Source organism: Sabethes cyaneus, chromosome 2 (genome assembly GCF_943734655.1).
Source record: "Sabethes cyaneus chromosome 2, idSabCyanKW18_F2, whole genome shotgun sequence".
Classification (NCBI taxonomy): Eukaryota; Metazoa; Arthropoda; class Insecta; order Diptera; family Culicidae; genus Sabethes; species Sabethes cyaneus.
In genome coordinates, this window is record NC_071354.1 from 233,696,986 (window position 1) to 233,724,089 (window position 27,104).

Sequence of the window (27,104 nt, forward strand, 5' to 3'; positions counted from 1 at the left end):
TCGACGTTATTTCGCAGGTCAGCGCCGCATATTCACGGAAGAAGACGGTTTTTTTATCGGAAGGTTTAACCACTGCACTGCGACCATTATTTTGATCTATTGCGGTATACTTTTTCTTTTGTCTAGGAATTAGTTGCCAACAAAACACTATTGATGGAAGTGTTCGTCATTGTCAATTCATACCAGATACATCTTCTCCCAGTCCAGCATTACACTTCTTATGAAGTTTATTACCTGACTGGGATTTGCAGACTTCGGAAGGGTCCATTGTTCCTTTACCGAAGGTTCTTAGTCTGCGAAGAGTTAGTACACTGCACTGGCAGAGCAGATATTCTGCGGATTCGCTTTCAAATTTGTAGAGTTGGCAAGTACCATTGTCCAGCCTACCAATCGTTTTGAGATATCGTTTACTCGGACAGTGACCGGTAAATAGTTCTATTGTTATACTTAGTTCTGTTTTCTTCAAATTAAGCAATGCTAGGCTTTTTTACTGTATGGCTGTATAAAGTGGTTTAGCTGTCTTAGTCATGCAGAGGATTTCCAATTTTCCTCTATTATTTTGTGTTCCCATGCACGAATTTCGGATTTAAATGCGTTTGGTGACACACCACTGAACGGCTCTGGGCCGATAAAGTGCGTAGATGAACCCTGTCTCGCTAAAGTATCGACTTTTTCGTTTCCAGTAAAGGTTTACTTTATTCTTTTCCGTCAGTTGAGTGAGAGGATACACGAAGACGTTGGGCCTATCTATTCTTTATTTTACTAGGGTGGAGGAGTATTTGGTGAGAACGATGGTAGACTGCATGAAACTGCGAAACTTCGATATGAGGCCAAAAATATATTGCGTAGCTCAACTGGTAAGTGGGACTCTAACCCACACTCTCTCATTCCTGAAGAGACACATATCCTGTTTGTTGACGCCATTGCTTTACCTATTCCGAATGTCTATCTCTAGCGGCGTATTCCCATCATGTTGGAAATTTGCGCATATGTTTCCTGTGCATAAAAAAGGTAGTAAACGAGATGTGAACAACTATAGAGGAATCACATCGCTCAGTGCAGTTTCAAAACTATTTGAGTTGGTAATCATGGAACCTCTATTGTCACACTGCAAACAATATCTAAGTGCCGATCAACATGGCTTCATTTCCCAGCGCTCTACCACCACTAACCTGCTGTGTCTAACATCATACATAACGGGAAGTATGGACCACCGTGCTCAAACCGATGTCTTATACACAGACTTGTCGGCCGCTTTTGATAAGATAAACCATGACATCGCAATTGCAAAATTGCATAGACTGGGCGTTAGCGACAACCTTTTGCGCTGGTTTCGCTCATATCTGACCAATCGACAGTTGGTGGTTGCCATTGGAGATTGTAGGTCCGATAGCTATCTAGCCTCTTCAGGTATACCTCAGGGAAGCCATCTTGGACCTTTGATCTTTCTGCTCTACTTCAACGACGTTAATTTGGCTATCAAATGCCCTCGACTCTCGTATGCAGATGACCTGAAAATGTTTTCCCAGATCCGTTCGACAGACGATTGTCACTTTCTCCAAAATCAGTTGGAGGCCTTTGCCGCTTGGTGCGATGTGAACCGCATGTTAGTGAACCCGGGGAAGTGTTCAATAATCACTTTCTCCAGAAAAAAAGACCCGATCCTGTTTTGTTATGAGCTCAATGGCACACCCATCGAACGTGTTTCGTATATAAAAGACCTGGGAGTTATCTTGGATCCGCAGTTAACGTACAAGGAGCATATCTCGTACATTATCGCTAAAGCTTCGAGGTCATTAGGCTTCATTTTCAGGATCGCGAAAAAGTTCTCTGATATATATTGCCTTAAGTCACTATATTGTTCGCTGGTGCGGTCCATCCTGGAATACTGTTCGCCCGTTTGGAATCCTAACTACAACAACAGTACAGAGAGAATTGAATCAGTTCAGCGCCGATTTCTTCGATTCGCCTTGCGTAGGTTGCCATGGAGAGACCCGTTCCGTCTACCTAGTTATGTAAGCCGCTGTCAGCTGATTGACTTGGAACCTCTCTATGTTCGTAGAGCTGCCTCTAGAGCTTTGTTTATTGCGGATTGCCTGCAGGGTAGAATAGACAGCCCTGTGCTTATGGAGCAGATTAACATAAATGTACAACCACGAGCACTGCGTAATAGCGCCATGCTGAGACTACCAGTTCGTCGCACTAATTACTCTATGAATGGCGCTTTCGGTGGCTTGCAGCGAGTTTTTAATCAAGTGTCGTCATTATTCGATTTTCATCTGTCGCGTCGAATACTTGGCAGAAGATTTGCAAGCTTTTTTTCGGGAGCAATAATCCGCGAGTGATGTAGACTTATATTTCAACTGTTTTTGTATTTGTATTTTACTCACTTGACTGTATTTTTATGTAACTATCGACAATCATTGGGGCTATCTCGAGCCCGTTGATTTAATAATAATAATAATAATAATTCTCGGTTGGCGCCCAAGTTTTGACAATTAAGGTGAAATTAGTCGTCATCGATTCTGTAAATTTCAAAAGCACGACACCCTATATTAGATAGTCTCAAATCTAGTTTCCGTCCCTCTAGTCTAACTATTCGTAAGCACACACATACGCTCCACCCGCCGGCGGTACCCAACAAACACCGAATACCGAACTTAATAGAGTCTTTTGCGCGTTTTTAAATACCCAAATTGCGCAAAGCTGGAAACAAAGGTGCACAAAGGTTATATAATGGGCTATATAATTGCTTAACAAGTATTTTTTCTGCCTCAAATGAAATAGGTGGTATAAGTTCTCCAATTTCGGCTGAATAAGTATTGTAGAATTGTTTACATAAATTTTATTCGATGCATATTCAGCTATAGCTGAATAATAACGGCTGCTAAAATGTTTAATCAGCGCATAAATGTTTCTTGGGTAATTACATATTTTTTTGTATGGTTGCTCTTTTTGTTTCTACCACCGAAAAGATACCTGGTGCCAACCGTCGATCAGCACGCTGATCTCTATTCTTGGTGTTGGTAAGGTCCTTAACGAGCATAGATTTTACCGCACTGTCGTTCGGCATCCTTGTGATGTGGCCGACCCACCGGAGCCTCCCGGCTTTCACCAGATGAGCATGAAACCTGTGGTTCATACGGTACGTGCACGCATGTTTTCAGAAAGCACCGTTACAATATCAAATCCGTAGAGGACTAACGGTCTGATTACTATAGAGTTTTGTTGCGCTGTCAGGGTACGCTACTTGACCGAAACATGTTACGGAGGACAGAGTCGGCCCGGTTGAATCCGTCGTAGAATCTTATGACTTGCGTTTTTGTTAGCAGTGATCAGAGATCCCAAATTTATGAACTCACTAAGTTTCAGCGGAAAACTCTCAAACGCAACAACTTATGTAATGGTCACCGTCGTCGTTGTCGTCAGTAGTATAGAGCAGGGGTAGCACGTGCTTTTTTAAGCTGTCGTCTTTATTCAACTCGATCTTGGGCCACTCGTCCCCAATTGGGCACTTTTCAAGAGACGGCGCTTTTCTAGTGGTAGTGAAATCAAAATTTCTCACTTACCTCCCTAAAAAACAATCACTAATCACATTTCATTTGTGGTACAGTTACTGTGTCCTGCTTAATTTTTATAACTTCTGCCTAATTTTGATAAAAAACAAACGTTTTCCTATAACTCTCCATTGCATCTTACTACCATTCTCCCGTGAGCCCGGGAAGCAGATTTGCTACAGCGCGAGATCCGGGAGCTGAATATTTTTGAGACATCAGTTCGTAGAAATCAAATTTCATGACATGGACGCGATATACAAAAACAATATTTACTAACTACCTTAACGATACTTTAACGATAAATACAAAAAAAAACTGAGATAAACTAGAGAGTGCTATTGCCGCACTGAGTAAATTTATTGTCGCACAAAATTGGGTTGTTTTCAATATGTACAATATGCGTTACCAAGCAACGACATCTGTTGTATTCAACAGGGAAACATTGATGGTTTCAAGCATGCTCTCACCCATGGCGCATGATGAAACCCTAGTGCCAACTACTGTTTTTTTTATTTTCAAAAACTAGAGGCGGTGTACTATTTGCCACTAGTCGCAGAAGTCGCATATCACGTTCGACCTGGTCGAGCCATCTTGCACGTCGAGCCCCTCTGTTTCTGATGCCGGTGGAGTTGTCGTTACGACGTGTCCGGCCCACCGTAGTCCTTTCGTCAGATGTACAATGGCAATCTCACTAAACAGTGCATGAAGCTCGTGATACTGCTCGGAAAAATTTTACGTCTAGTCGCCTCGCAACAGTTTGTCACATCCGATATCCGATCTGCCAGTGAAAGTCAGGTCAACACTATCGTCCCTGTAAGCACCGCTGGGCACATTGCCTAGATCTGACATAAGTACAATTGGCATCGATCGCAATTGTCATCAACAGCTAAAGACTTTTTCTTTGCTAAAGAGCAATAGAGTATAAACAAAGTGCGGCTGCGATTATGCTAAAATATTTCGTTCTACCATAATTAAAAATCATTCACTCGAGACATTGAAGATTAAAATGAATAGCAAATTGTTTGATACTGGTTTAACTTAATAAGGTAAAATATTATATATTAAAAGCTAAAATTGATTTCTAGTTAATAAATATTTCTCACGTGTTACACTATACAGTGAAATCGTTGAAGTGACTGAGCCGAAAAATATAATTAGAAGATATACCGTGACCGCTCCTAATTCTGCGCATTTTTCTTTATATAAGTACTTTTTAACATTGTGCATAACTATGATCATCGCGTTATTTTTTTTTATAAATGTCTATTGAATATTACGCCATTATTCACAAACGGACCATAATATTTGAGAGCGAAATAATTTAACGTGAAAGTGAAAGTATTTTATATGGAAGAAAACATCGTCGTTAGCACCAACGCTAAGATTGTCCTTCTAGAAAATTATCAAATTTTTGATCGAAAGTCTTTGCAATGATCAAATTACCCAGCATAATTAGAAAGAATCATTAGTTTTAGTCATGTTTTAGATAAAAAGAGTGATTGCATGCATTGCTTTCGTTAGAAAAATACGTTGCAATAATGCGCAGATTTAGGCACAGATTTTTTATTCATGTTCCAAATTCTGCGCAGTAAAGTATCCTAAGAAGAAATCGCGAAAGAGTAAGCAAACTCACCCAAATGGCTGAGCTATAGAGGCATAAAAATTCATGTAGAATCTTTAGCTTGCATTGATTGGCATCCTGTACTGAGTCTCGGGGTCCAAACCTATGAGCGCCCATTCATGAAATCATGTCTTCTATTTTTTTAATGTCCAACCTCATGGGGCTGTCAGAGAGTGGGGAAATGGTTTCTATATGAAAACACAGACTAATACTAAAGTCTACAGTGTAATGTTTAGTATGCAGAAAACAGGATTTGCAGGATTTTTTGGTGTGCTTTCAGCGTATAAAGACATAAACAGCATGGCAGGAGTATTTATTTTCACTTTTTGGGTGCGCAGAATTAGGAGCAAGCATGCGCAGAATTAGGAACATGGGCAAGAAAGTGCGCAGAATTAGGCACCGTGGATAAGTTTACAAAACGAAAAATATACTCAATTGTTGTTCGACTTATAATTCCCATATTTTTTACCAGATATTATAGCCCGCAGCACTACACGTTGCTGCTATCCACGTTGTTAATTTAAATCTAGAATGCTTAGAATAGCGGAAGAATCATAAAAATGCCTTAACTGCACAGAATATGGTACGTTCACGGTAGATCATTCTTGAGTAGGTGAGCAGTAATAAAAAATAAATTTACAATTAATGTTACGGAAAACTAATTAGTTATATTAAAATTTAATACCTAACAGTGAACATATCGATCAGCCAACCACGAGTTCTAAACAAAATTGAGGTTAAAAAAGAAACTATTCATGTAAGTTAGAAGTTATTAAAAATATGTAACCTGGTTCAAATTCATTATATTTAGTTTTAAGCTGCAATACACGTCTGCTGCTATAAAAAAAGTAGTTTCATTGGCCTAGAATCAACAGTTCCCATTCACGAATAAATCTGGTGTACCCCAAGGCAGTACCTTGGGACCACTTTTATTTATTTTATTCTTTAACGACGCTGCCTCTGCTCTTGGCACTGGTTGCAGACTGGTATATGCTGATGGTCTTAAAATATACTTGGCGATTTTTTGCATCGAAGATTGTCGTGGTCTTCAAATACCTTTAGACACATTTGTGAATTGGTGCAAACTGAACTGTTTGACGATTAGTATTACCAAATGCGAGGTAATTAAATTACAGGTTTTGAAAACGATCTAGGTGTCACTGCTGTCACTGAACTACTGGTCCCACTAGAATGTGCACGATCACAAGCGATCACAAATACATGAACACATCTACCACTTCTAGTTCATCGCCGTCAACGGTTATCATCCGTGGGAGGCACGCGTTTGTTTCCTTTGATCCTCTTTCTTTCATGCATTTGGTCTTCGACATATTTATTTTTAGCCCAATCCTCCTAGATTCCGCTTTCAGTTTGGCGTAGATTGCGTCCGCCGTCGCAAAGTGATGATATCAAAGTCATCTGCAAAGCCTAGAAGTTGGCTACCCTTGGTGAGGGTTGTTTCGATGCCCGCGCGTCGGATCACCCCTTAAGAGCGATATTCAGCAGTATACTGGGCAACCTTCGCCGCGTCTCAAAGGGAATCGACAGTGTCTCCGAGATGCTCATGAAACACATCACTCGATCCAATGTAGCTCCGGATTCGGATGCACTTAATCCAAAAACCCGTATTCGTGCCTTATATGCTATAGCTGGTCTCGAACGACTGTATCGTTTGCTGCTTTGAAATCAATGAAAATGTGATGCGTGGGTACGTTGCACTCCCGACAAGGTCTGTCGGGTGGTAAAAATCTGGTCCGTTGATGCGCGAGTCCCTATGAAGCCTGCCTGGGAATTCCCTGGGGAACCTAGGGAAGGATCTGAGAGAGTACCTTATAGGCGGCGTTTACCACCGTTATGCCGCGATAGTTGCAGCAGTCGTGCTCTCTCAAATCTTGGAAATAGTGTAGTGCAGAGCCGTTGCCAGTGTTTCTCGGTCATTTTTATAAAGCTCTGTCGGTAGGCGGTCTTTACCAGCGGCTTTGTTGGTCTTAAGCAACTCGATTTCTCGATTGACTTCTTGGGGATTAGGTGCTTGGACCTTATTATCTTCCATGGGCACTCCCAGGTTAATTTCCGTTCCGTTCCCTCTGTAACTTCTTCACTGAGGTGTTTATCGAAGAACTGATTCCACCTAACGATCATCTCGCAATCGTACGTGGACAAATTTCCTCCCTCGCAACATATGTCAGGTTTAGGCGAGTCAGCCCTTACGAGATTGGTTTAGCTTCACGTGAAGCGCGTGCGCGTGTCTTTGGCTCGAAATAGTTGCTCTAATTCTTTAAGATCTTTGTCCTCCTTCCGGATGGTGGTTAACTATTTTCTTGCTAATCGGTATTTGGGCAAGCTCTTCCAAGTGGCGATGTTTTTAGATAATTTTTCGAAAGCATTTTTTTACTCTCCACGCTTGTTGGTATTCCCCATCAAACTAATCATTTTGTTTTCTCCAGGGCACTTCATCTAGTGTACTAGGCACTCTCCGACGGCCGAGTATATTCTGCTTCAACCTTCTTCGTACCCAACTCCTCGAAAGGAGGCAGCACTTCATCCAATGTTCGCGCGTATTTCTCGGTAGATTCCGAGTAGGACGGCTTCCTCTGTCGGTTAACAGTTTTGATTAAACAGTTAATATCTGCACCTTGGAGGGAAAGTATGTTCGTGATGTTAGAGACCTTGGTAAATTGAATTCATTGTACGTTGGTCAGGTGATCTCCAGATGACTTTGTTGATATCTTTGCGTGGGAAAAAGGTGCTTCGGATCACCAGTCTCGGGAAGCTGCGAATTTATACATCGTTGGCTATTATCATTTGTCACCGGTCTATACATTTCTTCCCTACCGACCTGGGCGTTCAAACCCCGAACAACGATCTTCACGTCCCGTGGCACGAAGTTGTCTTACATTGCCTCCAGCCTCGCGTAGAATGCTTCCTTCTAATCGTCGGGTCAACTTTCATACGGGCAGTGCACGGTGATGGTACTGTCTTCTAATCTATCACGCGATTCTGCATTTCGCCGTACACTACAAAGTCTGTTTCCAGATCCTTGGTAATGCCACTGCCGTGGATCTTGCATAGTTTCTCGCTTTTGCAACAGATTTCCTGCAGAGCTACAAGGCTCAGTTCAGCCATCTGTAGTTCTTTTCCAAGTACTGAGTTTCCATTCGTCATCCTTGTTTCGTCGTTGAAATCGACGCATCGATTGCGATCTACGGGGCTGTCATCCTAGGTTTAGTGCTGATACACCACATTTCTTAATTTAGCCGCCCGCTTCGGATCAGACGCTGCCATGAGTCGCTCCTAACCTGGAGTGCAGGCGCTCGCTAGGTTGAGGAATGTAGAGCCGTCAAGAGCCGCGCCAAGAGTTGCTAAATAGATTCTTTGATATATAAAAAATGAAGGTCTGTGCTCGGGACACGGACGCGTTTACTTAGAGTTACGAATGTAGATAACATTCGACAATACGTGGCAAATGTTCAACGGTTTGTTTCGCAATTTTATAAATTACTATATTACTTATTTACAAATGCCTAGAAATATCATTTTTATCAAGTTGCACATCATTTGTATCAACTGCTTGTTTCCATAATTTCCATTTACACTATTGGATGGGAAACCTTTAAAGCTTTTTTCCAATGTCGAGGTTGTAGAATTCACAAATGTATAAAATTAACGTTGCACAGTGGGACCATTCTGGAAAAAGGCGGTCAAAAGTCTTTTCTCGCTTTTCCTGACGTTTTTGAGCTTAGGTGTCTTCGGAGAAGTTTCTTAAAAAAGTATTCTGCATCTGTTGACATTTTCATACAATTAGATATATTAAGGGGATAACAAATTTGAAAAAATCTACTTTTTATAGGAACTAGATAGCATGTTTATGTGTTCGGCAAAGTTGTAGAGCTTTGAATTTAATGAAACTTTGCCGAAGATACTAAACATCTGCATCATACGGTTTGCGAGATATAATTGACTTTCTGTCGTGACCCCCTCAAAATCAGTTTATTAAACTTTTTGTACACAAAACCTTATCTAACAGGTTTGACATGTTCTACAAACTTTTTGGCACTATCAAAATACGTAACTCTTTAGAAGGTGTAAATATCGTATGTTGCTTTATTTGCTTTAAAAATTGATTTGAAACATAAATTTTACCGTTTTTACAAGTAATTTTTTCCGTAAATAGGCACCTACTGGCAGCTAAAGTTAGCATCGCTGGAACCACCGTAGTATATAGTATAAGTGTGCCAAAAAATCACTACTTTTGGCGGTGTACAAACGGAAAGCGAAGAGTGACGGAGGAGTATGAATCACGAGCTACTGGCACAGCAAGGATGCCGGGTGACTGTGCAGTTAAATCCGTTATCTTCAAGAAACCCACCTGCACCAGGAATAGAGGGGTCCAACGTGCTAGATGGTTCGACCGGGTTGAAGCCGACTTGCGTGTGTCAACTCGAGACGCGTAACGAATTGGCGACAAGTAGCCCAGGACCGAGTACAATGGATAGGTATTCTTGATACGGCAAGAGCCACCCCGGCTCTCGGCTGCTAAAGTAATTAAGTAATGTAATTGGTAGATCCGTTAATTCTTGACAGTGAGTTATGTTTATGCTGATTTCAATAGCGATATTACAAATTGCTATTGATTTGCTATATCGATCAATTCTTAGAAAACGTTCTGGTCGATTGATGCAAATATCTTTAAAATTAGTTGAATTATCCAACCTGTACAATATTCCCCGCTTCCAACAACTTTTTTTCTCTTTACGTAAATGCCTGTTTTTCAAACAATTAGTTTGGATTTTTCCAGAAATATACCATTTGCTTAGATTTTTGCTATGATGTATTTGGATTGCCAAAGTTCCTTTTGAAATCATACTTATGGGCAAATGCCGAAAAGTTATCCAATTACGACGACATTTCTCTGTTGCAGAAGATGGCGAATTTGTAATTAAACTTCTCGTATTTGCAAAAGGCTAATAACGTTTTTTTGAACGCTGAGCTTTTCTTTATGTCTTGTGAATTCGATATTTAGATTTACTAAGATGCATTAAAATAAAACATCATTGCTTTATACGGGTATTGTGCTGATGATTTATCTAACGTAATTTAAAAAAAATCTTAAGGGGAGCAATGATTTCCGTGCATTTAAGTAGAGTTATTGCAGAGGGTGTTGTAAAAAACCAATATTGGATTGGTTTCCTTCTATTCAGATTCGTTTTCTCGTTTTGCCTCATTATCCAGAAGCAATCCGAGCGTTATTGAAAAGCATCCGATTCATAAAAAGGGCACCAGAAGTGAGGAAGAAAATTATCGGGATCTATCCAGTGCAAAGCGGAATCTTTAAGAAGAAATCAGTAGTTGCGAACCTTTCACCTTGCTGGTTACGAATTTCATCTCGAGGGGTTTTCAGGTGGATTTGCATATATACAGATATGAGCAAAGTATTTAATGCCGTTAGTATCAACAGCATCACGGAGGAAGTTGAAGATGTTTGTATGCGAAGCTCGTTGTACAACTGGTTAAAATCATATCTCGAACACAGAGTGCAATTAGTAAAAATGCGTGGCGACGTGGTTGTTTGTTTACTGTGCACTCCGGAGTACCACAAGGTAGTCCCTTAGAATCACCTGCTGTTCGTGCTTTTGACGACTGACTCTTTTCTCCCATTAATCATATGGATGCCTATCTAAAATTCCAGGATTTTTTAGAAAGAACAGTTTGACATTATAATAACCTTACATGGAAAAGGTAAATCAGAGTTTTCCATGGGTGCCCGTTTGATTTGTTTATAGAAAACAAAAATGAAAAAAGTAATTTTTCTCATTTCAATGCCAAGTTTGTAAATTTTTGTGAGACGCTTTATTCTCAGCAGTGTCGAATTGAAAATTCAACGATTTTTAAACATATCATCAATATAAGAATTCAAAGGATAATCTTTTATATCATTGCATTGTAAATTTAAGCAAGAGATTTCTCTAAATTACAGCAACGGGTTTCTCTGTGGCGTCCAAGTTAGTTATTGAGCGGCAATGATTTGCTAAGTGCAAACGCAGTGCAGTGTCATCAAACCATTTGGAAAATCAATATCGATACTCACGTTGACGACAGTTGCAGAAACAGGTCCTTGTTCTTGTCGATGGTCATCTCGAACTGGAGCATCTCGTTGATCGGCGCCAGAATCCATTTGTTGCTGTGCATGGTCGGCTGCAGCTGCTGCTCGTAGGAACCGGCCAGATTATCGTTCTGCATTAGCGACGGCGTTCCGCAGCCCTTTTTGACCTGGAAAATACGAAGGATACGGACGGACGATTTAGTTGCTGGTCACCTATTTAAGCGTGGGATGGAGATCAAGGACAGCTGCGCGCGGAACGGAACGGAACCGAACCGACCGGGAAAGTGTGAAGTAAATTTAAATTGAAACTGACAGACTGAACGGTTTCTGGTCACTGCCGGCCGGTCGGCCGCTCTAGGCGAGAGACAGACCGAGCGAGCGAGGCTAAGAGACAATTTCGGGCGGAATCACAATGATTTAATGGTCGATTTAGCTTGTTGGCAAAGTGCATAAATATCAATAAAAATAAAAGCATCTCGGAATCTCTGATGCAATACGCGCGTTGCCAAACGAACTGACCATGGAATGGCCGCGGCAGTGCCGCAGCGGCGGCTGCTGTGCCCTAGAAGACCGAGAGGAGGAGTGTGTGTCAGTATGCAAAATAATTGCAATAAAATGCGGCTGAGGCATGTGTGGAACTTGAAAGAGATTTGCTCCATTTTACCAATCTTCTTGGCAGTCAGTGGCACGCGCGCAATCGCAACCTTTGCTTCGTACGTACGTAGCGTGGAAATTGAGATTAATGGATCGCCTGGCTGCAAATCTATGTCACCATAAACTAGGTGAAAGCGGTTCAATTTCGAGCGATCGTAAATGCGCTAGGCTGCAGGCTGCAATTGTAGGTTGCACTGCTTCCTCCCGGATTAGGTAGCGGACGTTGGAGGCCTTCTCGTTTGTTTAATCTTCTCTGTGCAGCAATAAATGCTTAAGCGCAGAAAATTTCTGCATTTCTGCAACTGACATTTGTGCCATTCAGCCTAACAAACTGGTAAACAAACTACTTATGAAAGAGTTTAACGGGCGAATATAAAAACGTATCATCCCAGTCTCGTCCTCCTTCATTTTTTCAGAACCTAACACAGCCAATTAGGAGAGTATCCAAAAATCATATACTAGCTAACTAGCGTCGGCCGGCATCAAAAAGGAAGGTGCTGCGGAAGTTTCTGCATCCATCGATCGAAAAATCATCGATTTTATTGCTTTTTTGAGTTCTCACGTGATTCATATTTATGGGAGAAACACAGCCACGGATCCACTGCCAGTTAGTAGTGATTCTTTTACAGCCACCATTTAAAATGAAGTGAAAAGAATTAGCTCGGCTGTCTGCATAACAAACAGACAGACCCTAGCTATTGTTTGTTTAACTCATTCGAGAGCTTGTTGTTGGTCTACTGGAAAGCTTACCGGGCAGCTTAAATGGGTGGCGGAGGCTAATCTACATTTCACAGAAAAGAAATGAAAAGCAACAAAAAAAAATGAGCTGCGGTGAAACGAACAATCTCCGACCGAGCGGTCGGTTCGGATTTATTTAACAATGTTATTAGAGCCGGTCGTAAAAATCAAACAAGTTTCATCAAAATGTTCAGCTTAGTCAGAATGTCACCTTCCGCCGCACACACTCCGGTCACCGGTGTTTGGCACCGGCAATCGGGACGAAACGAAACCAAAGGAATATCACTTAATCCTGTCCGTTCGACCGACCAAACCGTTCATTGGCGAAGATGCCGAAGAAGTCAATAGGATCATTAAATTAAAATGGTACGATGATGCAGAAAGTTGCGCTCTTTTCGCGGGCAGAATGTGATAGCGATCGTATTTACGACCCCTGGGAAGGGTTTGGAATCTCTGGGTGGCAAATGGGGCGGATCCGCTGCATACGAAGCTGAGAACGAGCTGAGCTGCGCTGAGTCGAGCTGAGTGCCGAAAATCTTTGCAGCTTCACATTCGCATCGGCCAATTGTGGTGGTGGCCAGTCCCGGTGGGAAACGTAAACGGCTGGGTGGGAAGGAGGTGAACGGGGCGTGAGGGGGAGGCAGGAGCTTGCGAAAGCGATAAGGAGGAAGACAATAAATTATATAAGCCCGAAAAGAAAGAAGAGTCGGTGCGAAGAAATGAATCGAAAAGGGCAAAAAACTGCAACAAAAATGGAATGTATTTCTGAATCAGAAAAATCCAGTAAAACCAGTTTTATGCGTGTTTTATTACTCGAACCGGCAGGGTCTAAGCGCGGAACAGCGCGGTTGGGCTGGGGGAAATTGAATCTGTACTCGGGAGGATCGGGCCAGTTCTGGAGAATGCGCTTAACCTTTGCCTGACCAGGGGGCGTCGGTAGAAATGTAAATGCATTCTACTCTTGTTTCCGAACTTTTATTTAGAGATATTTTAGACAGTTTATGAAATAAGAAGCAACTTTATTTGATTTAGAGATGTAATCCTGTATACGGAGGAGATCGCGCAGACCTTCGAGGGTTAACCGTGCGATTCAGCATGGGATCGATTTGGGTGGAGAGGCAACAAGCTCGTCGAGTTGTTGTGTGCGCGCATATGTGAAGGATCGAGACAATCAGACGCGCATCGGGGCTCAGCTCGGGGGAGAGTCGGAGAGATCGGAGCGCAGCGAAGCGGAATGGTTTTCTCCTCAGTCCAGTGATGCCAGATCTATGGATTTATCCGTAGTTCTACGGTTTTGAGAATTTTCTACGGAGTTTCAAATTCAAATTTACGGAGTTCTTCTGAGAGAAAGAAACGAATAGACTAGTAAAGAGGGTTTACTCTACTGAGTACTGGATTAAAACGAAAAGATTTACGTTAACGCTGTCATACTGTCACGCACGACAAAAATAACATAAAAATTTAAGCAAAAATGACGAAAAGATGCCAAAATAGTGCCAAAAAATGAATGAAAAACGTCAAAACGGTTACAAAACATGCATGAAAAAAAACGACGTAAGAGCGATGCAAAATTTTTTTGGTCGAGGTCACGTTTGGTATGGTCGGTTTGATAACGGGAACTCAACCAAAAAACAAATTATTTGCTCTAAACCAAATGGTGTAAACCCTATTTGATTCTGCGGACTTCTTTATACAAAATTATTAGGTTTTTATGTTTCGTTTTTGCTTACCAAGCAAAAGGCGAGAAAAAAATAAAAATATGTTAAAAATAGGGGAAAATAAGCAAAATGGGGCCCTTCTTGGTGGCAGACAAGAAAGGGGTAGGTACTATGCGATTCTCCGGAAAATTTTATATAAGATCACCTACTTTTTATCATCCTGTAGGCCGTATCTTAATTGCGTCTGTTTTTTGGTTTGTTTTTGCCCATAGTGCATCGTTAGAAAACAAAGTGTACGACAAAAACGCATTAAAAACGAGACAAAACATGCAAAAGAGACAACAACAAAACAGTAAGAGCAACAGCAACAAAAATGGCAGAAATCCGTCGAAAAAACAACAAAAAACAGACGTCAGAAAAATGCACCTACGACAAAAATAAGAATAAGGTGAAAAGACACTTAAAATATGACATAGAAATAACAAAAAGACGACCGAGAGATGACATAAAGACTAAGAATACTAAGAAAATACAACAAAGAGATCACAAAAGACTGCAAAAGCAACAATGAGATGACAAAAAACTACGCTAAAAATAACGATAAATATAGAAGAGAAAGACGACGAAACAAAAGGCACTAAAGAGACAACATTTTTATTTTCGTGACAACAAAAAGGATGATGAAAAGACAAGAACAAAAACGGCAAAATGACCAAAGGCGCCAAAATAACAAGAAAAAAACGAATAAAACGAAAAAAAACACCGAAAAAACTACAAAAAAAGCCAAACTCAGAGGACAAAAAACGACAAAGAGACGACGAAATTATCATGAAAATACGTCAGAAGAGCGGCAAAAAACAACGAAATGCACGACAAAAATAAAGGTCTTTAGAATAAAGGCATTAAAAAATGAGACAAAACATGAAAAAACGACAACGAAAACGAAAATGACGAATATACGGCAGAAAGACCATAAAATGTCGACGAAAAAATGTCAAATAGGTGACGAAAAGACAGTAACAAAAACGACGAAACGTCGACGAAATACGATAAAAAGGTGGACAAAAAAGCTGATAAAAAAATCGACAAAAATGTCGATGAAAAACCGCCAAAAACAGCAACAAAAATGACAAAAATTCATTATAAATACTAATAAAAATGGAAAACACAAGAAAAACGACAAAAAGCACAACGAAAAAATGATAAATATATGACAGAAAGACTACAAATGCCGACGAAATGACACCAAAATGGCAACGAAAAGGCGACAAAAAAGTGGGGGAAAACCGTCGAAACAAGCAACAAAAAAGAGACATCAAAAACGAACCAGGAACGAAAATAAAAAGATGGCGAAAAGACAGCAAGAATATGACTTCGAGATAATAAAAAAACGACAAAGAGAGGAAAAAAGACGACAAAAAGCGTAGCAAAACCACTAATCAGATGATAAAAAGACGCTCAAGCAGCATAAAAAACAAAAAAAAAAATAACAGACGGCAAAATATGCAAAAAAAAACGACGAATACAGGAGAGAAAGACGACAAAAGAACGATGAAAAGGCAGTAACATTTTTGTTGTCTTATAAATAAACAGGACAACGAAATAATGTGAATGGTGAAGAAATAACAACAACAAAAAAACGTCGAACAAGAATAACATACGATTAACAGACGCAGAATACAGTAATGTTCCGATTTTGTCAGTCCCATGTTGAATTTTGGGCTGACAAAATGAGGAAACTGACAAAATCGGGAAAAAAAAATCGAAATCGAAATTTTTTTCAAAATTCAAGACTTAAGACCTTGCAATATCAAAGACTTTTACTAAAAATTAAATTTAACTTTAACCGAAAGCTCAATGAACCGGGCACAGCACCACTGGTCTAGAGCCTTTTTTTGGTGCGCATTAGTTTTGAGCGGGAGAACTTGGTTTTAGGTTTATAGAACCTTTGGAAGAGTTTCTTAAAATTAAAAGTTCTATCATTCAGTGGAATTCAAATTTTGATTAATCCCCCTAAAAGTGAAATAAAAAATTTATTTTTCTTCAGTTTCAATATAACACATTGATGTGTTCTGCAAAGTTTAACAGTATATTATTACAAGAAATTTTGCTGAAGACAGTAACCTACCCAGCAAGCATTTTCATATGTATAAAAAAGGCAAAAATCAGCATTACGTACAGATATACATGCTAAATAAATCGTATTTCATGCGCAAAATGGGCATATCCGTACTATTTTGGAGGCGATATACGTGATTACGAATAATTTTGAGCGTTACGACTATATAAGTATTTATATACGATAATATCCGATTAAGCGCGAGTCGCTCCGTACTACTCTACGATTTTGTGCTGAAAATCGTATGTATGTCAGTCATTATCATTATATACGACAAAAAATCAACTTGATCCCACTTTATCCAGCTTTAGTTACGATTTCGAGTTTGTTAGGAGATATTTACGATAGTTTTCGTACATTGATATACGAGTTGGTGCTAGCTGGGTACTGTCTCTTCAGCAAAGATAGAAAAATCCTATTTCTCATAAATGAAAAATCGTTAAAATCAGTTTTTCTATTTTAACTATTTTTGTATTTGTTGTATGACTTTTCTGTGTTTTACAAAGTTGTACAAATAGTAAAAATACACAACATTGCTGAATATAGTATACCTCTATCTTTGCTTGTTTAGAAACTATAGAACTTTTACTATAAAAATATCCTAATTTTGATCCCGAATTACTCGCAGGAAGGCATCATTTTATTCAAAAACTCCCCAGAGAATCAGAATAGTTTCAAGCAGGCTGAAAGGTCTTATCAATCATGTTTAAAAGCACAAAAGTTAAACAAAATTTATAGGCTGACAAAATCGGGGTAAAAAGCTGATAAAATCTGGGGTAGACAAAATCGTAACATTACTGTAATCGACAAACGACAACGGAAGGCAAAAGCACGCCGAAAACCCCAAATGCCAAAAAAGGAGGGCAAAACATAACTATCAGACGATAGAAATAGCATGAAAATATAATAAAGACGACGGAAACGCCAAAACAGGAACAAAGTAGTACCAAAAGAGTTAAAGAGCGCTAAAAATACGCCAAACATGCAAACGACGAAAAAATTATGAATATACGAAAACGATGACGAAAAGACGACAAAACAATGACAAAAAACGACAAGAAGTTGATAAAAAAGCTTGAAAAATGCAACAAATCATGCGAAGAAGACGTTAAAAAATGACGAATTTGCAATAGAAAGTTAACAAAGTAATGATGAATAGCGGTAAAACAAATATGGCAGAAATTCGTCAAAATCTAGCAAAAATAGAATACACGACAAAAACATCATTTAAAAAGCGCGTCAAAATTAAAGCGATTAAAGATGTAAAAAAAAGACGACCGAAAAAGAGTACAGAAAGACAACGAAAAAACGACGAAACGACAATAAAAACAGAATTAAATAGCCACTGCGATAGTCTTAATGATCGCCTTCTATGGCAGTTTTGGTTGTCTTGACAGCAAGCAAAACGACGAGAAAAGGTGATGCAAAGACAACAAAAACAGCAAAACGACAACAAAATTTTTTGGAGAGATGACAAAGATTGATAAAAAATGTCGACAAATTGAGATACCCAAATGAAGACGCCCAAACAACAACAAAAAAGACGACAAAAATAGTAAAAAGCCATTGAGAAAAGGGACCAAAAATCTAGCAACAGAGGCCAAATGACGAACAGAAGACGAAATTAAGAAGATGGCTGAAAGACACCAAAACTACGGCATAGAGATAACAAAAAGACGACAGAGAGATGACAAAAGACGACGAATTCGAAGAAAATACAATAAAGAGATGTCAAAAGATGGCCGAAAAGCATTGTTAAAAAAAAACAAGAAAGTGACGAAAAGAATCCAAAACATCGGTAGAAAATTAAAACAAAAAAAAAACAAATAGGCGATAAAATTTGCAAAAAATGATGACGAATATAGGACAGCAAGACGGTGAAAAGACAGTAAAGAGGGAACATTTTTGTTGTCTTGTAAACAAACACGATGACGAAAACTATCAAAATGGTGACGAAAAGACAACAACAAAAACGGCGAAACTACATATGACAAAAGACGATGACAAAAAACGAAAAAAATCAACAAAATGACGAGGGAAAGAAGTCAATACAGCAACAAAAAACAACAAAAATGTCAAGGAGCCACTGAAAAAATCGAACCAAAAACTGGGGTCAAAACAGGACGAACAGACAATAAAAATAACATGAAAATACAATGAAGACAACGGAAAGATGCTAAAACAGTGTCAAAACAACAAAAAAAGGAGCAAAAAGATTAAAAAGCGTAGAATATACAACACAACTTGTCGAAATGACGACGAAAAGACGCCAAAATAGCGACAAAAAACGACAAAAGTTGTTTAAAACTCGTCATAAAACGCCACAAAACATGCGAAATAGACGGCGAAACACGAGTATACCATAGAAAGCCAACAAGGTGACGACGAAAAGAAGCCAAAACAGCGTCAAAAAATCTTAACACAAATAAGACAAGAAATTGTTTGAAAAGCGTCAAAAAGGCGACAAAATATGCAAAAGAGACGGCGAATAAAGTACAGAAAGACGACCGAACGACAATAAAAAATAACACTTTAATTATCTTGTTTTTTAATTGTCAGAAGGGCATTAGGTTAAAAGACCACCGCGATAGTCTTAGTGATCGAATTTTGCGGCAGTTTTGGTTGTTTTGACAATAAACAGGACAACGAGACGCCAAAAAGGTTATAAGAGGACAACAAAAATTGCAAAACGAGAACAAAAAAACTATCGAAAGATGACAAAAATTGACAGAATGACGTTGTTAAGAGAAGATGCCAAAACAACCGCAAAAAAGACGACAAAAACGGTGAAAAGTCATTGAAACATGCGATGTAAGATGCTAAGGCAGACATCTAAAAATGACGAACAGACACGGACAATGTAAATATGATAAAAAGATCATGAAAAGACGACAAAAAGACGTATAAAACTAAACAAAATAACGAAAAGACAACATAAGAACGACTTATAGATGGCAAATAGACGACGAAGGGGCGTTGAAAAGACATCGGAAAGATGACGAAAAACTGACACGCCGAAAACGCCAAAGAGGTGACAAAAATATCAAGAGAGACAACAAAAAAACACGAAAGAAAGTTTAAAAATACATGCGGAAACAACGAAATGACGATAAAATGACCAGAAAATGCCAAAACATACTACAAACGAGAACAAAACGACGCCACCAAGAGCTAATCTAAAATGCTACAGAAGACAATAAAAATAACAACAAATTGCTGGAAAGAGACACTTTTCAGGAAAACAAACAAACAGGCAAAGCTGCGAATGAAGCACAAATGTCGGTTAAACTTTTATTTAAACTAAAATTTGATTCAAAATTTGTTTAAATTGCGCCTCTTTATTGATTTAGAAAAGTGTAACTCTTTCTTCGCAGATAAAACTACGATTTTTTTCTGGGCAAACTCTGGCAACGCTGCAGTCCTCAGTGTGGTAGCTGCTCTGCCCTGCACTGTGGTAGATCTTCCTCGATTGTACCACCACAAGGTGTGAGGAGCACCGGCCGGCTGGAAACGTTCACCAGTCAGCAGTGCCATCAGCAGGAAGAATTCAGTGCCGAAAGAAGAACACTCGCTGCATGCTCGCTCAGGAATGTTATTCTATGTAAATTCCTGTCCGGTTCGAATGAACGAAACGAACGTTCGGTTCCTCTGGGACTGCGACTGGCCGGTCGGCCGGCCTGCCGCGAGACAGCTTTCGTTTTCGTAAAGATCAGAATATAATACGGAAAGAACGTGTTGCAGAAGAATGCTCGAGCTTTTGTGAGCGCTCTTGTTCTAGCATTCGTTCGTCGAAGCAGCGACGAATCTCTCAATAAAACAATTTAGATAATTTTCCTCTATTAAGCAGCATTAGGAGATACAAAATGATTGACCTCTAAACATTTAACTTTTTTTCCTTTCCTGGCGCGCTCTTTGGAACAACACAACGGAGTGGCTGCTGATGCTGCTGTTGCCGCTTTACTCGCTGATAACGACCGTTTTGTGTATGGGCGCGTGTGATCAAGGGCCTCACATCGAGAAGAACCCGATGACTAAACAACATATGCGTGTCTGCCGCAATTGCAGGGCAAGAACGACCGCCGGTGGCGGTGACGGCAACGACGGTGGGGTCAAAAAATTCTTGCCTTTCATAATTTGTTAACAAGCCAATGCATACGTTGTTTCGGGGCAAGAGCAGATAGCAAAGCCACCCAACAGGAAGCTTTGTCGAAAATGTGACACACGGAAGATAAAATTGATATGAGAAAAAACATTTACTTTTCCCCTTGCCCCAGTGTACCCTATAAAAGATGTATGTAATTGACCACTCACTCGTTGCTTCCAAAGTGCTAAGTGATTTTAAATTGCTATTGGAATGATGTTTTCTTGCTTTGTTTGGGTGTGAACACAGAACAAACCACATAGGAAAGACGTTAGAAGCTCCGATAGGAAAGGTACCTTCGCTCTTTGTTGCCTGCGCTTGGATCATTAGAGACAAAACAAGTGCTCTGGCCTTTCGGTTCCATCCAGCATGACTTTTACTAATAAAGCAATTTGGTAATGTACCGAACGGATCAGGTGTTTGATTGGATGATGTTCTTCACTCCAATAAAATCACTCCAATAAATCTCCGGCTTTGATTTTAGTATGGTATGATCACTCAAACCATACTATCAGATTAGTGCACTAATGTAATGAGAAATGTTACTTGCTTGCCTCCTTCCGAGAGTTAGTTTTAGTCGAAACAGAACATCTATTTCAAACAAACTTCAACTCGACACGACATGAAAGCATTTCTCCACCATTATCCAGATGAGATTAGCAAATGCGGAAGCATATTCCGGTAAAACGCTCGGACACCGATGAAAAGTGCATTGCTGTCAGACCGGCGGACGGCGCCAGTCTACCTGTAGAATATCCCCAGCCCGGTCCCTGGTGCCGCTGCAGCCGCAGAGTTTTGCTTTTTCTATGTATTTTTGGCACGCAGCAGAGAACGAAACTCAAACTTACCCTGGCGCTAGCTAGCTAAGCTAGAGACCGAGACCGCAGCGTGTTTAACAGCCGGGACAGACACATCCCACGGGAAAAAAGGTTATACGAGTTTAAAAGTAATGATAGAGCAGATTTTCTGAATATTAGCCGATGCAATCTCTAAGCCATTTGCTTGCGAGGGATAGCTAGCTAGCTAGGCGTCTCCTAGCTTAGGTACACTGTTTGATCAGAAATGATCTTTAAAGAGAACCACCCGTTTGCGGTATCACAGCATCGGGATCGTGCCAGACTATTATCATAGTTGAAGCTGATTTATCGTAGAGGATAGTAATTATACTAAAGACTGCAGATATTTTCAACATTTTTTAAATACTTTTTTGGACGTGTTCAAACCTTGAAGAGACGGAAAGCATAAAAAATAGTTACCTGCAGCAGACCCGACGAGAGACGAGGAGCGATGTGATTTGGTTTTTCACATGCGCTGTGATAATTATTTCTTAAATGCTTTTGTATGTACAAGAGTCATAATTATAGCCCTTCATTAAAGGGCTAATAGCCATAAAGACATTCGAAAAAGTGACTTTAGTGACTAACTTAACAAAAGTAGCGACTGAAAAGTGATCTAACTAATGGTAATAGTGACCAATTTTGCAATTTTAATGGCACTGATAGTGAACAAACCTATACCTAAAAAGGTAGAATGATAATTAAATACTAAATCAAGGCTACAGGTTTTTTCCGTCCAGGAATTTATTCCCTTGTTTAAGAAATTATCGTTAAATCGTGAACCATGTCAGCTTATGTTTTCTCTTCGTTTTTTGATGTCTTACAAAATATACGGAACTAGCTGATTGTCCGATCTTACCTCTTTGTCCCCCAGCCACTTGTAAATCTGTCTTCTTTTCGGTAATCCCTAGAGAGAATGAGCCATTTTTACGTTCTTGAATCTCTCCCTTGAGCCATTGAGGTCACCATATCAGCCCTGTACAGAAACCCCTTTTGTCATCCAGCCATTTGTATATGTGACCTGCACAATATGTGTTCCAAATTTGATGAAGAACCGCCCAGGCGTTCCGAAGTTATGGCGGAACATACTTTCAAACTCTTATTTTTATAAAATTCAATAAAACCAAGCGGTTCTGTATTTGTTATTTAGGCTGACACGGTCTCGGCCGGATTTGGCGTCCTGCCGCTATATCCGGCCCGTCTTTGACTGGTACAGAAACAACAATAAATACGATCACAGAAAAATACCGGAAAGAGTACCATAACGAAGACAAAAAGAAAGCCAAAAAGAGGCCATAAAGAAGATCAGAAAGAAGGTCAAAGACAAGGATAAATTTCAGAAGAAGGCCAAAACGAAGGTTAGAAAAAAAGACCAGAAATCAGGTCAAATAGAAGACTAAAAACTAGAAAAAGGAGGCCAGATTAAAGACCAGTAAATTTACCAGAGAAAAAGCAAAAAAGAAGGCAAGAAAAATGGCTAAAAAAATAGAAAGTAGGCTAGAAAACTTGCAGAAAGAAGCATAGAAAGAAAAATAAGAAGACTGGAAAGAAAACCTAAAAAAAGTCAAAAACAAAGCCAATGAGCAGACTGTGAATATGTTCCAGAGAGAGTGCCGCAATGAAAGCAGAAAGAAATCCAAAAGGACCGCAAAGAATACTAGTAAGAAAGTCAAAGAAAAGATCAGGGTAAATTTCAGAAAAAAAGCCAAAAATAAGGTCAGAAAGGAGGTCAGAAAAAAATCCAGTAAAAATGTCAGAGAAGAGGCTAAAAAGAAGGCAAGAAAGATAGTTAGAAAAAACAGAAAGTCGACCTGAAAAATCCGAAAGAAGCCCAGAAAGAAAAATAAGATGACCAAAAAAACCAAACCAAAAATAAAGATCAGAAAGAAAGCCAAAGAGAAGACCATAAAGAAGGTCATAAAGAAGACCTGAAAAAAGCCAAAAAAAAAAAACGCCAACAGAAGGCTTGAAAGTAGTCCAGATGAAGGCCATTAAGAATGCCAGAAACAAAGCCAGAAGAAGACCAGAGTGAAAAAAAGCCTTGGGCTTAAGCCGTCATTAGACATTACCCTGTTTTATCGACAGACTTCGCAGTCGGCTGTTAGAGTACAGGAAATTTACGGGGCCAGTGTAACGATCCTACTAACTGTATCTAGCAAGCACCGCCTAGCCGATATTCGAACATATGACGACTGGCTTGTTAGACCAGCATCGCACCTCGAAGCTAACTGGACGGCCAGAGAGAAAGTCACAGTGAATGCCAGAAAGAAAATTCAAATAAAAGGCAACTTGAAAGAAAACCCAGAAAAAATGACAGATAGAAGGTTAAAAAATTCAACAAGAAGACCAAAAAGATAGCCAGAAAAAATCTAAAAGACGAGCATGAAGAAAGCCAGAATGAAAGTCAAAAAGTAGGCAAAAAAAGTTCAGCAAAAGGCCCTGAATGACAACACACACAGAAAGTCAGCAAAAAAGGTCAAAAAAAGAGCAGAAAGAAAGCCATAAAAAAGACCACAAAGATGGCCAGAGGAAGAAGGCTTGACATATGGCCATAAAGAAGGTTAGAAAAGAGACCAAAAAGAAGATCAAAAGGAAGACTAAAAATGCCAGAGAAAAGGCAAAGAAAAGAAGGCAAGAAAGATAGTTAGAAAAACAGGAAGTCGCCCAGAAAAAGCCGGAAAGAAGACCGAAACAGAATCAAAAAGAACATCAAAAAGAGCTAGTCCAGCTAAAGGCCAGTATGAACACCAGAAAAAAGCCAAAATAAGACCAGTAAGAATGCACGAGAGAACGTCAGAAGGAATACTGAAATGATATTAATTTATAAAGGACAACAAGTATGCCAGAAAGGCGATTAAAAGCAAAATAAATCAGAATAAATGATAGGCCGAAAGTTAAAAAATCCTACAAGAAGACGAGAAAGAAAGCTGGATGGACGGTTATAAAGAAGATCAGAATGTTGATTTCAGATAATCGCCGCCACCACAATGTTTGTTCGATTTAATCGACGTTTTTCGGCGAAATAAGTATGAAGATTTTTTTTAATTACCAGTTAGTCCAGACGTTTCGAGCTACTACTGGTCTTTGCTCATCATCTGCGGACTTCTTTCTAGCCTACTTTTACTTCATTCTGAGAAGATCAGAATGAAGTAAAAGTAGGCTAGAAAGAAGTCAGCAAGAGGATTTGAATGAACACGCAAAGAAAGTTCAAAGAACAACAGAAAGAAAGCTAGACAGATAGCCAGAAAGAAGGCCAGAACGGAGACCTAAACGAAGACCAAAAAGAAGACCAAGAAAAGGTCAGAAAGAAAACCAATGAGAAGGTCATAAAGACGGTCAGAAAGAAGGCCGGAAAGAAGGCCGAAAAACGACTGAAAAAAGCTAGGAAGCAGGCCAAAAACAATGCCAGAAAGAACGCCAAAGAAGGCTAGAAAGAAGTCCCGATAAAGCCCAGCAAGAATACCAGAAACAAAACCAGAAGAAGACCAGTAAGAATGGCAGAGAGAAGTCAAAAAGAATACCGGAAACAAAATTAAAATTAAGGGCAACAAGTGCGTCAGAAGGGCGGTTAGGAAAAATCCAGAAGAAATGGCAGGCAAGAAGACCAGAAAGAAAACCGAAAAGTAGGCCCTAGATGACAACACACATAGAAAGTCTGGAAAAGCTCAAATGGATATCAGAAAGAAAGCCAGAAAATCGGCCACAATGTTGGCCAGAGAAAACAACAGAAAGAAGGCTAGACAGAGGGCCAAAAAGAAGGCCAGAAACGAGACTTAAAATATTAGAAAAAAGGCCAAAACGAGAGTAAGAAAGATGGTTAGAAAAAAAAAGCAGAGAAACGTCCAGAAAAATTGCAGAAAAAAGCTAAAAAAAAAAAGAGAAATCAGAATACCGGAAGCAAAGCCAGAAAAAATATCAGAATGAAAGCCAAACAGAAGACCATAAAGATGGTCAGAAAAAAGATCGGAAAGAAGGCCAAAAAAGGCTGAAAAAAGCTAGAAAGAAGATCAAAAATAATATTAGAATGCCAGAAACAAAGAATACTGGAAAGAAAGTTAAAATAAAAGACAACAAGTACACCAGTAAGGCGATTATTAAAAACTCAAAAACCAGAAGAACGAAAAGAAGGCCAAAAAGAGAGCTGAAAAGAAGGCCAAAAGGTAGGCCAGAATAAAAGGTCAGAAAGAGAACCAGAAAGAAGGCTAGAACTTAGAAGTCACAAAGAACACCAGAAAAAAGGCAGGATAGAAGATCAAAACGAAAGTCAAAAGAGACCATAAATATTCAAGAAGATCTAAACGAGGCTAAGAAAAAGTATAAAGAAGGTCAGGGAGAGACTAGAAGTAAAATCTGAGAGAAAATCTGAGAAAAGACCAAAAAGTCAGAAAAGCCAAAAGAAGGTCAGAAAGAATGCCGGAAGTTCATAGAGAAGGGAAAAAATAAAAATGGCAAAATGACAGAACTGACAAAATTGGCAAATACACTGAAGTTGCTTTTTATGCGGGTTGTTTTCTACGCGAATTTCGGAATTTACGCGGATGTGCTCAAAACGTCTATTTTTCGCGTAGTGTTGAAATCCACAAAGTTTTTTTACGCCAAATTTTGGTTTTTTACACGAATTTGGGAATTTTCGCGGTTTTTTTACGCGAATCCTTCGTGTAAAAAGCGGCTTGAGTGTATGTGTTACTACCTGCTACTATCAGAAACAAGACCAAAATGAACGCCTAAAAATCAGAAATAAGGCAAAAAACTAAGTGAGAAAGATGGCCAGAAGACTGGAAAGAACGTCAGAATGAGAGTTAAATGAAGGCTCAAAAGTAAACCAGAATAAAAGATCAGAAAGACAACCAGAATGAAATCAGAAATAAGGTTACAAAGAAGGTTATAAAGATTCAAGAAGGCCAAAAAGAAGCTAGAAAGAAGACTAAAAAAAAGGCCAGAGAGGAGACTAGAAATAAACTCAGAGAGAAGGTCCAGGGGAGAAAGTAAAAAATGAAGAAACAGCCGCAAGAAAGTTAAAACGAAGGTGTTAAATAAGACCAAACAGTAGGAAATGTCAAAAGAGGGCCAGAAAGAGGGCCGAAAAGAAGACCACAGAGAAGGCAAAAGGCTAGAAGGCAAAAAAGCAAAAAGCCAGAATGACAAAAATGACAAAATTGACATTGACAAAATGACAAAACGATTAAGAAAGTATTGATATCGAAGGTATAGTACCCACACAGAGTGGGTTAAAGCGCGAAGGGAAAAGAGCGGAAAATTAAGAAAGGGACGGAGTCATTGAAGCAACGCTGACTAGGTTCGCAGAACGCTCCTTTTTACCCATACCCTTTTTACAGCTTTTCTACGACGACTGGATTCGCAGTGGTTCAAAGGTTTGCCAATATTTGCGAGACACAAATCAATTATGGAAGATGTCGGATCGGAAAGATTTGGGTTTACGAGTCTACAAAACTTGACTCGTGCAAGAATTGATTTCCAATGACCACCGGACAAACCGCATATTTGTTGAATGGGCTTAAAACGCAGTTGCTGCTTATTCAGGATTTTAAAGGGTGTCCTACATCAAATTGCACCACGTAAGAAACGCTGTAGAAAATTACCCATTGGATATTATCTCTGGAACATTTGAATAGAAGTAGTTTAGACTGTATTGTTTACACTGTATTTTTATCGCTGT

The 27,104-nt window shown here is 39.5% G+C and overlaps 1 protein-coding gene across 1 annotated transcript in view; it reads right to left on the reverse strand.

Annotated features, from left to right (window-relative positions):
• The window catches only part of LOC128737954 (division abnormally delayed protein), a 341,312-nt gene that overhangs the window by 5,279 nt on the left and 308,929 nt on the right, over positions 1-27,104 (reverse strand). The window contains exon 5 of the mRNA XM_053832738.1: positions 11,267-11,448. Within this exon, the coding sequence (XP_053688713.1) occupies positions 11,267-11,448 (182 nt within the window). The remainder of the gene's footprint in view (positions 1-11,266; positions 11,449-27,104) is intronic.